The sequence below is a fragment of the Marmota monax genome, unplaced genomic scaffold (assembly GCF_021218885.2).
Source record: "Marmota monax isolate L192 unplaced genomic scaffold, Marmota_monax_Labrador192_F-V1.1 WCK01_AAM20220418_F8-fsc00077, whole genome shotgun sequence".
NCBI lineage: Eukaryota > Metazoa > Chordata > Mammalia > Rodentia > Sciuridae > Marmota > Marmota monax.
Window position 1 is genome coordinate 1,972,461 of NW_026694610.1, and position 16,848 is coordinate 1,989,308.

At 33.1% G+C, this 16,848-nt stretch overlaps 1 protein-coding gene across 2 annotated transcripts in view; it reads right to left on the minus strand.

Moving 5' to 3' along the window:
- Nipbl (NIPBL cohesin loading factor) overlaps positions 1–16,848 on the minus strand; it is a 177,595-nt gene that overhangs the window by 46,520 nt on the left and 114,227 nt on the right. For both annotated transcript variants that reach the window (XM_046422262.2, XM_046422263.2), the window contains exons 12-21: positions 13,500–13,697; positions 13,171–13,242; positions 12,950–13,039; positions 10,674–10,777; positions 8,325–8,411; positions 5,046–5,277; positions 4,009–4,160; positions 3,358–3,438; positions 2,624–2,724; positions 456–594 (exon numbers count right to left, since the gene is read on the minus strand). In XM_046422262.2, coding sequence (XP_046278218.1) covers positions 456–594; positions 2,624–2,724; positions 3,358–3,438; positions 4,009–4,160; positions 5,046–5,277; positions 8,325–8,411; positions 10,674–10,777; positions 12,950–13,039; positions 13,171–13,242; positions 13,500–13,697 — 1,256 coding nt within the window. The remainder of the gene's footprint in view (positions 1–455; positions 595–2,623; positions 2,725–3,357; positions 3,439–4,008; positions 4,161–5,045; positions 5,278–8,324; positions 8,412–10,673; positions 10,778–12,949; positions 13,040–13,170; positions 13,243–13,499; positions 13,698–16,848) is intronic.

Sequence of the window (16,848 nt, forward strand, 5' to 3'; positions counted from 1 at the left end):
ACAACACAAAAACAAAGATACCAGAGAAAACCTTAGCAAAGAGTTACCTATCACGGAAGGCATAGACACATTTCCATATGAATTACATATCAATTATATTTATATGTTGCACATTTATGTTACATGTTAGAGTTATTATATTCACTTTCATATTCAATATCTCACTAGAGTTTCACAATCTGGAATAGTAGGCCTGTTAAGTATTATTACCTTCATTTTACAGCTGGAGAAGAAACCCAAAATGGTCAAAAAGATTTTCATGTTTTATGACCTGTAGCTACAAATCAGTACTAGAATTCCAGTCTTCTAAAACCTTATCCAATGCTCTATAAGAACTAAAAGGCCAATCATGAAATCCTAATTAAGAACTTCAGTTTTTTTAAAGAATTACAGAGAATATATGTGTTTCTGATTGTTAAAGTGCAAAGTTATAAAACTTTAAAATATTTCCTTACTTTTTTATTTGAGTCTTCTTCTGAATTAGAGTCCTTCTCTGATGATGGTAAATGTACTACACACTGAATAAGTTGTAAAACCAGTGCCGTAACCATCTGAATATACATAGGTTCTCCATCCATATCACTACTATTTAACCTTTAGTAAGGAAAAAATGGTTTGAATTATATGGAGTATGAAGACAATCTTATTTTACAAGTCAATCATTATCTGAAAGTTTCAGTTTTACTAATATTTCTAAGCATTGTCTTTAGTCCTTCTAACAGTGTTCTTAGGTCTAATTATTTTTAATGAGTAATAAAAAATAACCAAATAAATGCCAATGCAATGTGTGCTCAGATAATTAAAGTAGCCAGAAGAAAAATACAATAGTTAATCCAAATTTCTATTTTATATGCACTGCAGATAAATTTATAATGAAAAATTACTGAATGTTTATCAAAATGATTTTGAAAATGAAAAAGCTTTCAGTTTCCATCTGCTGAATGAAGTGGTCATTTGGTATTAAAATTGAATACAAAGTCAACTCTTTGGGGCTGGGGATATGGCTCAAGCAGTAGCATGCTTGCCTGGCATGTGCGGGGCACTGGGTTCGATCCTCAGTACCACATAAAAATAAAATAAATATGTTGTGTCTACCGAAAACTAAAAAATAAATATTAAAAATTCTCTCTCTCTCTTTAAAAAAAAATTGAATACAAATTCAACTCTTGATCATTAGTGAATATGAGGTCAGTGGCACAGAATATGAAAAATCAATTGACAAGTGCTTTGTTCTACAGAGGTTGTACAAAAATAAGAGTTCTTTTATATATTGATAGTTATTTTTTTCAGGGTTAACAGATAACAGACATTTATCAATAAACATGAGTCTAAAAGTAAATTAAGATAAAAATAATTATAGAAGACAGCCTTCAAAGTAATCTAAAAAATAAACCTACATGCCAGGTCAACATAATCACTAAAGAATTCCCTTTGACATAAAGACAATAATACCATAGCAATGGATAACATTCCTTATTACAGTGTACTTAGTGATTTAAAAGTATTCAGCCCTCATGTCTATTCTTTATATTGCTGTGAAGAGTAATCTTTCAGCTCTTTCCAAAACATTCAATGGCTTACAACTATTTAAAATTAAGTCCAAGTCATAGGCCTCACTCTTTTTTTTGTGTGTGTCTTCATACATGTACTTAGGGTAATAATGTCCATCTCATTCCACCGTCTTTCTTATCCCCATGCCCCTTTCCTTCCTCTCCCTCCACTTTGCCCTATTTAAAGTTCCTCCATTCCTCCCATGCACCACCCTCATACCCATTATGGATTAGCATCCATATATCAGAGAAAACATTTGGCCTTCGGTTTTTGGGGATTGGCTTACTTCACTTAGCATAATATTCTCCAATTCCATCTATTTACCTGCAAAGCCATAATTTTATTCTCTTTTAATGCTCAGTAATATTCCATTGTGTGTGTGTGTGTGTGTGTGTATATATGTGTACATATATACACCACAGTTTCTTTATCCATTCATCTACTGGGCATCTAGGTTGGTTCCACAATTTAGCTATTGTGAATTGTTCTACTATAAACATTGATGTGGTTGCGTCACTGTATTCTGCTATTTTTAAGTTCTTTTGGTATAAACTGAGGAGTGGGATAGATGGTCAAATGGTGGTTCCATTCCAAATTTTCCAAGGAATCTCCATACTGCTTTCCATATTGGCTGCACCAATTTGCAGTCCCACCAGGAATGTATGAATGTACCTTTCCCCCCACATCCTTGCCAACACTTATTGTTGTTTGTATTCTTAATAGCTGCTATTCAGACTGGAGTGAGATGAAATTTTAGAGTAGTTTTGATTTGCACTTCTGTAATTGCTAGAGATATTGAACATTTTGTCATATGTTTGTTGATTGATTATATAACCCAAAATTTTAAAATACTGCCATAGATCCTGACGTTTGAGGATGACTGAACTACTTTGAATTCCCCAAATAAGATTCCCCATATCTAAGCTACTCTTCATGATGTTCTAACTAAACTGCCTTTTAATTAGTCATTAGAAAATAAAGAATATAAATCAGGCAGAAATGATGAATAAATGTATCCTGGTTATAATATTACGAAGTTCTTCATTACTTGACTACTTCTATAATTAGTTACCTGAAGTTCCTTAAACTCCTCTTGCTGGTTGGTAATCTTGCAAGTGAAGTAAAAATTTCTTCCAAAATTAACTGCCTATGTTTTTCATATCTTGAGAATACCTGTTAAGTAATTATAAGATTACAAATTAAACTATTGTATTAGAAAACAAAGCAAAAATGATACATGTAATAAAAATATTATTTATTTAGAATGAAGATGTTTCATTTTCAATGGTAATGTCTTAAGACAATTTGCTCAAATTTTCTGTTATTGATTACAACATTCTTATAAAAGTCTAAGAATAGGGCTGGGGTTGTAGCTCAGTGGTATAGCACTTGCCTAACATGTGTGAGGCACTGGGTTCGATCCTAAATCATATAAAAAAAAATAAATACAGGTATTTATTGTAACCATCTACAACTAAAAAAAGAAGTCAAAGAATATATTATATCATTTGGTATGAAATTTTGGATATGGAAACAAGACAAAATTTAAGTGACTTCAGACCATTCTGATTTTATTATAAATATTAAGGAATTTTTAGCTGGAACACAGATTAATTGGATAAATTCATGGAACAAAAAGATGAATCCTTAGTTCCCAGAATCTAATAAGATACATAAAATAATCCTGATAGCAAAATTAACCTACTAGAAACCAGGAATCTACATTAATTTTTCCAAGTCTAGATTAAATAATGTAAACATTATTTTACTGGGGGATAACTAAAAATACAAATTGATTATACTTACTGCAGTGACTAATTTAATGGCACACAACTGTAGTTCACTGACATTTTCCACAAAAAATGGTGTTATTCCCATGGATGAAACCTGAAAAGAAAAATTTAAGTAAATATCTTTAGTTGATTTCAGTAATATTGTATCTTACTAGTTGGTACTCCAACAACATATAACTATACCAGAAGACATTCAGAGGGCATTTTCTTTCCCTCATGTAGTCAGTATCTATTCCCTTCTCTGTTCCCCTTCATCTCTCAAGGACATTAGCCCATACATTAGTTACCTTGATTCATAGCTGCCATTTTTCTAATATCTATCTTTTAGATTAATAAATGCCATGTAAATATAAAGAAACAAAAACCATTCATTTTCCTGGGTGAAAATATCCTGACATATTGTAAAGGAAATATCTTTCAAAGAATTTAGAGTTTGGAATTTATACTACATTCATTTCTCTTCTACCCAAAACTCCCTGAAAACTCCCCTGAACTTTAATTTCTTTAATTTGAATATAACATTGTCTGAATGGGAAAAATTAATGTGGAAATGACATTATTACCGAGTAAAACAAGATTACACAGGACTTCATCAGATCCTCTATTCTTATATTGTTTCATCTAAAAATTTACAAAATGCTTAAAAAAAGAAAAAAAAAGTTACCTGAAGAATTGTTGTGTCTGTAAGAAGTTGTATCTCTAGCAATTCTGACAGGCTGCTAACAATGTCACAAACTTTGTTATAAAGCATTACTATTACTCTCTGCTTATGAGTGGAACATTTAGCTCGTTTGGCTTTTGAACTTAATAACCCTCCTAAAAAGAAAGAAATATCAAGATAAGGAAAATAGCAACTTTTAATATTTTTCCATAATGAAAGCTAAAATCGATTTTCTGAATTAAAAGAACACAATCTTGCTTCTGGCTACATTAAAACACAATCTGGCAAATAAAGCCAGTTATTTATTAAAAGAGAAAACTACCTGGGTAAAATTAGGGAAAAGTGGTAACAGAAACGGGAGCATCTGGGATTTTTCTCTTGACTAGTAAAAGTACCTTCAATCATACATAAATACAGGTTAAGTATCCTTTATGTAATTTTTGGAAACAAAGAGTTTTGGATTTCGAAGTTCTTCAGATTTTGTACTACTTGGATAGACTTTACCAGTTGAGCATCCTTAATACAAGAATATGAAATACTCCAAAATCCCCAAGTTTCTTGAGCATTATTGATGGTGTTCACAAAGCTTCAGATTTCAGGAGTAAGGATGGTGAGGATGGTAGAACTTGGGACTGAAATGGAGTAAATCAAATTCTATGCATGTATATGTTTGGCAAAATGAACCCAACTATTATGTATAACTACAATGCATTAATAAAAGGGAAAAAAACCCACGAACTTTAAAAAGTTTCAGATTTCAGAGCATTTAGATTTTCAGATTAGGGTGCTAACCTCTCAGTGCTAAAAAAAAAAATCATAATTAGGGAAACACTATATTAACTAAGAGTTCTATATTCTACTCAAATACAAAGCCAAAGTCAATGTTTAGTATGATTTATGTGATCTAATAGTTTTGATTCCATTTTAAAATGGAATATTTTATATATTTCATATATTCTGACTCATCTAACATGAGAAAATTTACAATAGACATTTTTGATATTATATTAAAAAATACCCACATACATGGACAAACTAACCTCCATGAGGATCTAATCTGTAAACAGGATCATACTGAGGATAAAGTGTATTTTGCAAATGAAATTTAGTGTACTGTATAACTCTTTCTATTACATCTTCAATGTATACAGCTTTTGGCATGTTAGGGGATGTCATAATGTTGATAGTTGTAAGACAGGCATCTGCTGATTTTGTAACTCTCTCCATAATAAGGTCTCTCCATAATCTTTCTTCTTCTTCGGTATCATTATTCTATAAAAGAGCACATGTTTAATGAAGTGGAAATAAACACATGTATAAGTCTACAACATCAATAAAAAATTCTGATATATTTGATTTTCAATGGTAGAAAACACAGGATTTTGATGTGCATACTCTGAAAGAATATCCGGAATAAAGCACAAATACTATATTACTTTAGGCAAGGTTTTCTTTTTTAAAAATTTTGTTATCAGTATTTGCAAACATGATATACTTGCCTCCTAATTTCCCCAGTAGGTGACACTCCAGTGATAAATTATGGTTACCTTTACTTTTTGTGTACTTTATCTAGATCTAAGATTTTAACTTACCACACTACACTGCATATAAATTTATTTTGTGTCTTGGGTATAAATATAGTTAAAATAACTTTTTAAGTAAAAACAAAGAGAAATTAACATGGGAAGTTTTTATTTATAAGTAGTCAAATTTATTGACTGAGCAGTTCCTAATACCTGTTTATTAACCACACTGTATTTCTGAAACTGAAATTAAAAGTAGAAATATTCAGTGCTGGCAATATAACTGAGCTGTAGAACATGCACTTATTACCATGCATGAGAGACCTTAGAATCAAACATCAGCAACTTCACCGCACCCAAAGTAGTGATATAAAGACTACTGAAGACATAACTCATTTTCTAAAGTAGATAATTCAACAACTGACAAAAGACTTCCTTTTACTTCACACATTAGCAACTTGACATTACAACTGGGAGGGAATACTTTAAAGCTTACTATTAAAAGTGCAAATATTTTTACCACATTCTTTTTTTATTAATATATTTTTTAAGTTGTTGATAAACTGTTATTTTATTTATTCATTTATATATGGCTGAGAACTGAACTCAGTGCCTCATACTTGCTAGGCAAGCGCTCTACCACGAAGCCACAACCCAGGCCCTATCACACTCTTTTTTATGAAATACAAACTTCATGTTATAGTATTACTTCTGGGTCTTATGAATGGTAGGCATGTACTTTACAACTGAGCTACACTGCCAGTCCCAGAACCCATAATTGCTTGGCTAAGTTTTAAGTAACTTATAGAAACAATAGAGTAGACTGCCACTATAGGTTTCTTTTAGCCTTTTTTTCATATGATTAAAAAACTAGCCAAGGGGATGAGAATGTAGCTCCGTGGGTAGAGTGCTTGCCCAGCATACATGGCCCTAGGTTCAACCCCTAGCAACAAAAAACCAAACAACAACAATAAAAAAAAATAAGTCAAAACTAGTCTAAAAAAGAGGGTATTGAAAGTATAGATACAGGGCTGGGGCTGTAGCTCAGTGGCAAAGCACTTGCCTAGCATGTATGAGGCACTGGGTTCAATCCTTAGCACCACATAAAAATAAACAAATAAAATAAAGGCATTTCATTCCGCCCATCTACAACTACAAAAAATAATAAAGTATAGATAAAGGCCAGGTGCAGGAGTGCACACTTATAATCTCAAGTTACTCAGAGGTTTTAAGCAGGAGGATCACAAGGCTGATGCTACCAGCCTTGGCAATTTAGTAAGATCCTCTGTTAAAACAAAAAATAAAAAGGGCTGGGGCTATGGCTCAGTGGTAGAGTTCCTAGGTTCAACCTCCAGAACCTCAAAAACAAAACAAAACAAAACAAAACATACATTTAATAATCCAGAGAACTACCACCTAAGACTATTTTTCTCCATGTCTTATTCCATATGGGTACTTAGCAAACCTGTGGCTTCTAAAAACATCAAATTATTTCATAAGATAAAATAAAATTCAGTGTGTTACAAATACACACACCCACACATATATCCAAAAATGGAACTGTGGTTGTATCTCAAAAGTATTAAAAGTGGCCAGTGCTATAGGAGAGTATGAACTTTTTTATGTTTTCAAAAATTTTCTCCAGGCTCCCCCTCCCCCTTTCATCTTAAATTGTGGTGCTGTGGATAAAATCTAGGGTCTTACACATGCTAGGCAAGAGATCTACTGCTGACATATATGCAAGTCCCCCGCCCCACTGTATTTTTTCTTTTCCTTTATGTGGTGCTGGGGAATGAACCCAGAACCAGGCATCCTTCACAAAAGGCATGTGGTCTAGCACTGGGCTACAACCTCAACTCATCCCCTAGACTTTTTTTAAAAAAAGAAAGTTCATTGACTTAAAACTTCCCCAAATCTTATCTCTTATACTAAATTCCTATAAACATCAATGTTTGTTTTCATTAATGTTAGAAATATCAAGATCAATTTGAATGCATACGTGATTTATAAAGTTAGCTACAATGCTAGGAAGGTAGACGTCTGAAAATGTACTTTGGTCAATTCATAAACCACTGCAACCATGTTCCAATTGCTTTTGATATAAACACATTAAAATGCAGTAACAGTTGCAGTTAACATTTAGTGTATAGTTACAACATGCCAGATATGGTTTTAAACACTACATGAACTAACCCATTGTATCCTTTCACCTACCTTTGAACTAGGTTTAAAAACGGCTTATAAAAGATTAATGTTTTAGTATACATTAGGAAATCAGCATAACGTTTCTAACTTTTTTCTAGAAGATCAACAAAAAGATTTACTACTTATACTACATTATAAAATGAAAATTTAAACACTCATACAAGGAAGAACAAAGTTAAGATTCACTTTTAAAATAAAAAAAGTCAGCTGGGGGGGCGGTTGGGGTTGTGGCTCAGTGGTAGAGCGCTTGCCTCGCACGTGCAGGACTCTGGGTTCGATCCTCAGCACCACATAAAAATAAAAGTGAAATAAAGGTATTGTGTCCAATTACAACTAAAAAAAAATATAAAAAAAAAAGTCATCTGACTTTATTATTTATGGTAAAGCTGGAAATTGACAATGTATAACACTAATTTTGAATTACTAAAAGTGAAATTCTATTAGAAATGTTAAGAAATGCAACTAATAATTTGTAGTAATAAGCTCAAATTATGAAATATGGAATTTTCCATATAAATTGAAGTTGCTTGTGAAAAAATTTGTATCTTAACAATATTAAGGGTAAAATCAACAATATTAATTTACACTTACATGATTTAACAAAGTGGAGAGTTTTGATCCATCCTGAATATTTTTCTCCAAGATATTTAGAACTTTCACAGTTTTATCAGTTGAAAGCTAAAATGAGAACATAAATTTTTTTATCAATTACTGGCAAAAAACTATAAATTATTCAAAAAACAATTATTCCTTTTGGGCTGTGGAAAACATAACATTACTACTTGAAAGAGTGGGGAAAAAATAGCTTCCGTTCAAAGAACCTTAAATTCCATGTATGTAAAGAATTACTCAACTTTTTCTGAAAACACCCTGAGAAAAGAGAATGGGCATATATCCAGGTAAGACTCAATGTGTTCTGATGCTAGGCCCTCTGCCCTTGTGGAAGTGACAGTGAATTTGCACATGAACACATGTATACATTAAAGATTTCACCCACTGATATAATTATCACTTAGCTTCACACTATAATGTTATTCAGCAGATTTATAATCCCAGATAGCATTTTGAATAATGGAAGCATGGAAAGGTGAATGATAAAAGTTATGAACGTGAATTGAAACAACACGGCTTTATTTAGAAATCCTTCTTAGACATTTAAAAAATGTTTCCTGTTTAGTTTCTTACAAAGGATATTTTCTGTATTTAAAAAGTTAGTATCATCAGGAGGTAACTGTTTACTCAGATTCTCTTGATTTAATAGTACTCTACTTAGTTCCTAGCATGCTGCCGGGACATTCAACCAAATCAGCCAGAAGAGCCAACAGGAGATCAACAAAGCAACTGATGTTAAACCCAGTTTGATTACTCATGCTGTAGTACAGAAGCAAGTTTCCCCAAATACTGCTTTGGACTATTTCATAATAGATTAAAGCATTGAGACTTTTCATAAATATCTATACTTTGGTTGTACCTAGCAAATTTTCCTTTGCAAATAAGTTGAAATATTAACTAACATGTAATTATGGAATTAAGAAATATCTAAGACTGGCACAGGCACCTCAAAAAACCCTTGACATATTCTCATACACAACTACACCAATATCTCCAACCATATATAGAAATTCTGGTGTGAACTAATGGCACAATAATTGTTAACTGTGGTATGTCTGGCTTTAAAAATCAAATTCATGGCATAATATTTCAACAAAAAATGAAGAACCAATTATACCTTAGGTTTATAAAAACATCAAAATACTTTATAAGTTGCTTTAAAATTATAAAATAGAAAAGTTAAACAGGATTAAATTGCTTGGAATTGATTCCACAAGTCAACATAATATTTTTATTAATTCTTTTAGTATTTCTGAAGATTAGATCATTGTATCTACATTACAGACCAGGAGACTTAAGACTCAGTTACAATGTTGTACAGAAAGGACCTTGATCAGAAGAGAAGGAGAGGGAAATTGTCTTGAAACTCTCTTTGTATAGCAATCATACAGCAATTTAAGGTGTGAATGATAGCAGATAAAGACTGCAAGAAGCTAACTCTTTTTTTTGGGGGGGGAGGTAGACAGGGGGGGCTATAGGGGACTGAACTCAGGGGTACTCAACCACTGAGTCACATCCCCAGTCCTATTTTATATTTTATTTAGAGACAGATTCTCACTGAGTTTCTTTAAAATTGCAATCCTCCTGCGTCAGCCTCCCGAGCTACAGAATTACAGGTATGCTCCACAGTGCCTGGCTCAGGAAGCTAAATCTTGATGCTGTCATTGTTGCTTGCAGTTATCACTGGTAAAATAATTTGCTATTTCGTTAGTGAAATAAAACTATTTCTTAGTGACAGTGCACTCACAGGAAGACAACTCACAAAAGCCTAAAAAAATGAGGCTATATATATTTAATAACAATTTTAAAACCAATATTCTAAACCATGGGACGTAACATGTTAAAATTGCACATCTACTCTTTAATAACCCTAAATGAGTAAAGGTCAAAGAAAAATGTAGTGTATTTCTGCATTTAATAATCTAAATACTTGTAAAACTGAAAAAAATTTCAAGGCCCATGTTCTTTCAAAACAATAATATAATTTTCCTTATAATATCTATAGTATACTACTTTCACTCAAGGGCTTTTTAAGAATAATAATGAGTTTTCATTATTATTTCCGTAAACTTTATAAATTTACCCTGAAAACATTATGTGTGGTGGCTCATGCCTGTAATCCCAGCAGTTCAGAAGGCAGAGGCAGGAGGATCACGAGTTCAAAGCTAGCCTCAGCAATAGCAAGGCACTAAGCAACTCAGTGAGACACTGTCTTTAAATAAAATACAAAATAGGGCTGGAGATATGGCTCAGTGGTTGAGTGCCCAAGTTCAATCCCCAGTAAAAAAAAAAAACAGAAAATTTATAAATTTTACTTTACTGAGATACCTTATCCATTATACCCATTGCTTTAATTTTAGCGGATTCACTGCCGAGTTCATTAAGTTGATGTTTTCCCAAGAGCAGTTCCTGAGGAATTTCATCATCATCACCTAAAAAACCAAACAAACAAATATAGAATTTAGGTAAAAGAAATAGCTCAAGATGGTAAGTTTAACTTTTAATAAAAAATTTGACCACAAAAATATAAACAAACTAAACAAATAAATTAAAAGGCCTTTGTAAATCTCAAGCAAACCCTAAATGAAAAGGGGAAGGAGTAAAATTAAAGAGTTCTGACTAAAATGGGAAGACAGACAGCTCTCTTGTCTTTACTATAGTAGACAGGTACACTGTTGACCCTTTTCAACCATTCTCTCTGTCCCAGGAGGCTGACCTGTATGAACTACATCAATAGTCTCCCATGCCCTCTGGCTTCTGTTTGGGTTCAGCCAGTGGGGTACCCTGTCAGAAGATCAAAGAGAAGGAGAGTGAGGTCAGGCTATTTATATCCCTGACTCGTTTCTTATGAGGTCTCAGGCTGGATCTGTCCAAAAATACTGCTTCTTTTGTACCTGCTCTATAACATTTTTTTTTTCCTATTAAGTGAATTCTTATGATTTCTCTTTACCCTTATTCATTTGGGTGTAGGGATGGTAACAGTCCATGGCAGTTAACTCTGGGTTCTGGCACTACTTCACCCCCATCTTCATAATTAATCTATTTGTAAATAACTCCACCTCAAAGTATCCTAATTTGAGAGTGCTTCTGTTTTCCTTTTGGGACCCTAAATGACACAGAAGACAATTTCTCAGTATAGAATTGCAAAATTTTTAAAAAGATGAAACTGATACTCAACATGATCATAAAAAACAATGTTATTTACACTAATTTTCACAGAACAAACACTTTTAAAATAAAGAGAGCACCGGGCACAGTGGTGCACACCTTAATCGCAGAAGCTCAGGAGGCTGAGGCAGTAAGATTATGAGTTTAAAGACAGCCTCAGCAAAAGCGAGGTGCTAAGCAACTTAGACCCTGTCTCTAAATAAAATATAAAAAGGGGGCTGGGGTGGTAGCTCAGTGGTAGAGTGCTTGCCTCGCATGTGTGAAACACTGGGTTCAATCCTCAGCACCACATAAAAATAATTAAATAAATAAGATATTGTGTCCATCTACAGCTAAATATATATATGTGTGTGTGTGTGTGTATATACATATACATACATATACATATATGTATATGTATGTATGTGTATGTATATATATATATATATATATATATATATATATATATATATATGGCTGGGGATGTGGCTCAGTGGTTGAGCACCCTCGGGTTCAATCCCCAGCACCAAAACTAAAAAATAAAAATAAAGAGAGCAACATACCTTTAAAGGTATTCTCAAATAGATGGAATTGTATCAGAATTAACGTATGCCATAAGGTTTTCAAATAAATTAGGCCTTAGTGTTTTTATCAGCTGAATATTTTTGAGTTCCTCTATTTATTGTAAGCAGTGTTTTTATGAACTCATTTTTATATTTACAGAGATAATCTTTACATACTATTGTAAAAATAAAGCACTACACACATGGTACAGTAAGTATTCAATAAATACAATTACAATAAATGAATAGATTCCTATTTCTGCCTATTCAAACCTCACCTGCATTAAGACTTTTCTTTAATTCTTTTAACCTAGTATTGTAGCGGAACTTTCAGGATTCTAAAAAGATGGTATACCAAGACTTAACTAATTGGGGCCTGAGGATGTAAATCAATGATACCACAGTTGTACAGCCTATGGAAGAAAGGCCCTGGATTTGTTTTTGCTTTTTTAAATTTTAATTATTTTGTATTGGGAACTGAACTGGGGGCGCTCAATCACTAAGCCACATCCCCTGCCCCTTTTTATTTTGACACAGGGTCTCACTAAGTTGCTGAGGCTTTTATTTATTTATTTAGAGGCTGGTTTTAAACTTGTGACCCTTCTGCCTCACCTTCTGGAGCTGCTGGAATTATAAGTGTGCTACACCACACCTGGCTAAAGGCCCTGGATTTGATCCTTCTTCCCTCACCCCCAGACTTCTATAAAAAAAGACTTGACTAATTTAGATTTTTGTGTAAAAGTTTTCAGTTTCTTGATAACATGCACTAGATCTAAATGCACAACTAGATTTTAAGTACCTTGGCACAGCACATGCCTCTATAATGCTCTAGAGAATTCGCAAAAAGCTAGGTATATACAAGAGATAAATAAATATATTTTAAATTGATTTTACCAAATGCAGTAAAATCCATATCTTCCAAATTATCCAAAATATTCTCTATTGATGCTGTGAATCTCTTAAAAGTTGAAGAGTCCATCATTTCTGTAAGTGAAAAAAAATTTTTTATATCCAGATTCCAAGTAGATAAATGAAGCTGAAGACAAAAAAACAAAAAATAATCAAGAAGCACAAAAATAAAAGGAAACAAAAAAGAACAAACCCTAAAATGTTACCTTCAGGTGTTAGTTTTGGTTCATAAGCTTTCCTTTTCTTCTGTTTTTCCTTTTTCTTCATTTTTCTAGCGACTGAAATAAACAAAAGAAATACTAAACTGCAGGAATGACAATTTAAAATATTTCCATTTCTGTTCCTAGTTTGTTCCTTAACATTAATTAAATACTTTAAACAATAATGATAAAAAAATCCAAACTAAATATTTACTTTTGTCTTAATTAAAATCAAGAGTTGTTAAGTAACTCAAAACAAGATATAAAATATTCTTCAAAGCTAAAGCCCTAATTTAAATCTGTATGTAAGAAAGCTGTTTACACTGATGATTTACCCTCACTAAGGCTGGGAGGAGGAGAATAATCTTCCATGTCAGAATCTGATGGACTTCGGTTTCGATAACGACCACCACCTGAACTCCTTCTTCCTTCATGAGAGTGGCCACTTCTCCTATGATCCCCAGAGCTTCTTCTGTCACGTTCTTCATATTCCCAAGCTTTATCATCATCTTTTTTATGTCGTTTCCTAGAGGCTAGAAGCAAATCCCCATGACAAATAATTTACCTCATTTAAAAAGACTATTAAAACTTGTACTTTACAAATGAACCATGTTTGGGGGGAGGGGTATTCTTTCTGTGGGTCTAGGAATTGAGTAATTTTGTCTATTCAGAAGTTTAGATTTATCTAAAATTAAAAATTTTTACATTAATTCAGTTTGTTACTAAACAGAACAGGAAGGTTCTGGGAATTAAAACACAGTACACATTTCAATAAAAGGTATTCAATATGTCAGTAAAGATTTTATGTAAACGTCAAGATTAATTAAGGCTTGTAAAACAACCTTTATTTAATATTTGGATAAAAAACAGAATCATGTTAAAGCATTTATATTATTGATGGGGAGCAGGATTTGGATGCTGAGTCAACTTTTGTGTTACAGAATATGAGTAACCAAATATGTCATCAATTAATAGCTAAGTTATACCCACAACTTAGCAATAAACTCCATAGACTCTTATGACCTAACATTACAAACCCACAGAGATAGAATAAACCAATATTGTAAACACTAATTACTGAATTCAGCTCTCCAACAATAGGCTTGTTAAACCCAAGGAGAAAAGCGACGAAGTTTATGCATGCTACATTAGCATGTTTATATGTTACTTTCAGTCTTTTCCCCATCTTTCCAGGAATCTAAGCATTCTGTTTAAAATCACAAGACTGACAGGATTCTCTAGGCAAATGTGGCAAACAGGTTTCACTTGATATATCAACTCTGATCAACTGGTAATAGCTGCCTAAAGTATTAAGTTGAATATAATTCTGAGCCCCAAGAAAGCATCACAGTTCAAGAAAAAAAGACGGATTAGAAATTTCTGCAGTGACAGGTGGAGCGAAGTACAAGGGAGACATATTTATCATACCTACTCTAGAGTGTAGGCACCATCAAGTTAAAACCAGGGTAGAGAACTGATGTGTCCTACCTTGAAATCATACACTGGTTATCAGAGGGAACACTTGTTGCTGACAGAGACATATTATCTAGTCTGCTACTTGACTCCCTTGCTTCTTTCTGACTGGCTTGTTTTTGAATCCCTAACTGATCAACACACAAATACTCAAGACAAATCTTTTGAGTTCCCTACTTGGCTTTGATTTAAGGATGTCAATCTCTGGCTCATTCACCTATCTATACTTCTATTAGTGTCCTTATATGTGGATAACAAAATTACTTACTCTTATCTGCTGCCCTAACTATTCCTATTCAAGTCTAGTTTGGTTTCTGGTTCCAACCCTTCTGTCCAATCTATCAACAACATGGCAGGAAAAGGAATTTAATTCTGTTTCCACTTCTTTGTGGTCATAGGTTTGCCATAGCAAGAGATCATATAAAGGACAAATGTAAATAAATATATTAAAATCATGATTTTCTTCATAATCAGTCATGAATTTGGTTATGAAGTATGTGAAGAGAAATAGGATTTTTCCCCTTTTCCCTTTTAAGGGTTGTCTCATATATTACTATAAGTAGGTTTGTGTGTGTGTGTGTGTGTGTGTGTGTATGTCTATGAGAAACAGGTCACTTCTTTATAATATTCACTCAAAGTTTTGTCAAGTATTGAAATGCCCACCAAATAAGGATTTGGCAACTAATAAACAAACTTGTTCAGAAAGTAGTATTCTGGGATCTCAGATATGAAGTCTGATATGAACCAAAATTAATGAGCTACTTTAGTCTTTCTGCACTGTAACTATTTTGATAAGAAATCTATTTCTAGCATGAAATCTTAAAAAATTTAATATTTATTTTTTAGTTTTAGGTGGACACAATATCTTTTTTTTATTTTTTATGTGGTGCTGAGGATTAAACCCAGTGCCTCATGCAGGCTAGGCAAGCACTCTACCACTGAGCCACAACCTCAGCCCCTCTAGTGTGAAATCTCATGAATAGAAAATGCTTAAAAAGTCTCACAGTTGTTAGTAATTACATATATGCTGTATTGTGACAACTGTTTATAGACCCTTGAGATTTTTCTTCATATTCATTAGTTTATGTAGTTTGAATAAAAATGGGGTGGAGGATAACAAAACCAAACAACTTCTATGACATTGTGTGTGCTGTAATGAGGTTACCAGGATCCCAACTCACTGTGGCTTTTTTCATTTCCCTCATTACTCTGGAAAAAGCAGGGGAGAGGAAGGGACTCAAGTGAGAGGTACATAAACTACGACTTGGGCATTCTTTACCTTCCCTTTCCAAAATTCTCTTTAGCTTCCTATATACTCACTCTTTGTTTTCCCCAGGGCACCCGCTGACTTTATGTTTGTTCTACAGTTATCTAAGCCTGTGTGGCCCAACTTTCAAAGTCATTCTTCAATCCTTTCCCCTATCTTTAAACAAAATATTTCCTTAGTTTTTGATTTTAGGAAACCAACTGATTAAAGTACATTAAAAAAAGTACATTATTAAAAGTCTCTTTTAAAAGCAGTATAATGCTTGAAACTTAAGTTCTCATAATACTTTTATTACATTTTTTAATATATATATTTTTTCTAGTTATAGATGGACAGAATGCTTTTATTTTATTTGTTTATTTTTATGTGGTTTTGAGGATTGAACCCAGTGCCTCACGCATGCTAGGCAAGTGCTCTGCCACTGAGCTACAGCCCCAGCCCAATAATGTTACATTTTGTAATATGCTATATTTTCACTATTACTTCTTCTGCAGTATAATGACAGTTTGGTTGGTGACTCCAAGTTCCAATTGAATTTCTTTCATAATCAATAGCCCTAGTGGCCACTTATCCTTAAAATCCTAGAGAAACTTTCCTTTTACCTAGGGTTGAAGCTCAGGTCCTCTAAATAAGCAATAATAGCTTTCAAAATATTTGAAGATAGATAGAATAGGATCCATGGCTTTAAGATGAATCTATTTGTTCCCATAAAATAGCATCTCTCATAATGGAAAGTAAGAAAAAGAATAGGGGTTGCACTTCTGACAAACATGAGACCTGTGTGGCTCTACATTTTACACTTGGCGGACATTTCTAATTCTGCTATCCTTTCCACTTATCTGTGAGGTAGCTTCAGAATTCTCATCAATTTAATAATACAGGCAGCCACTATCAATTAACTGGAATTGAAGTAAAATTGAAAATAAATCTGTGATTAAGGGACT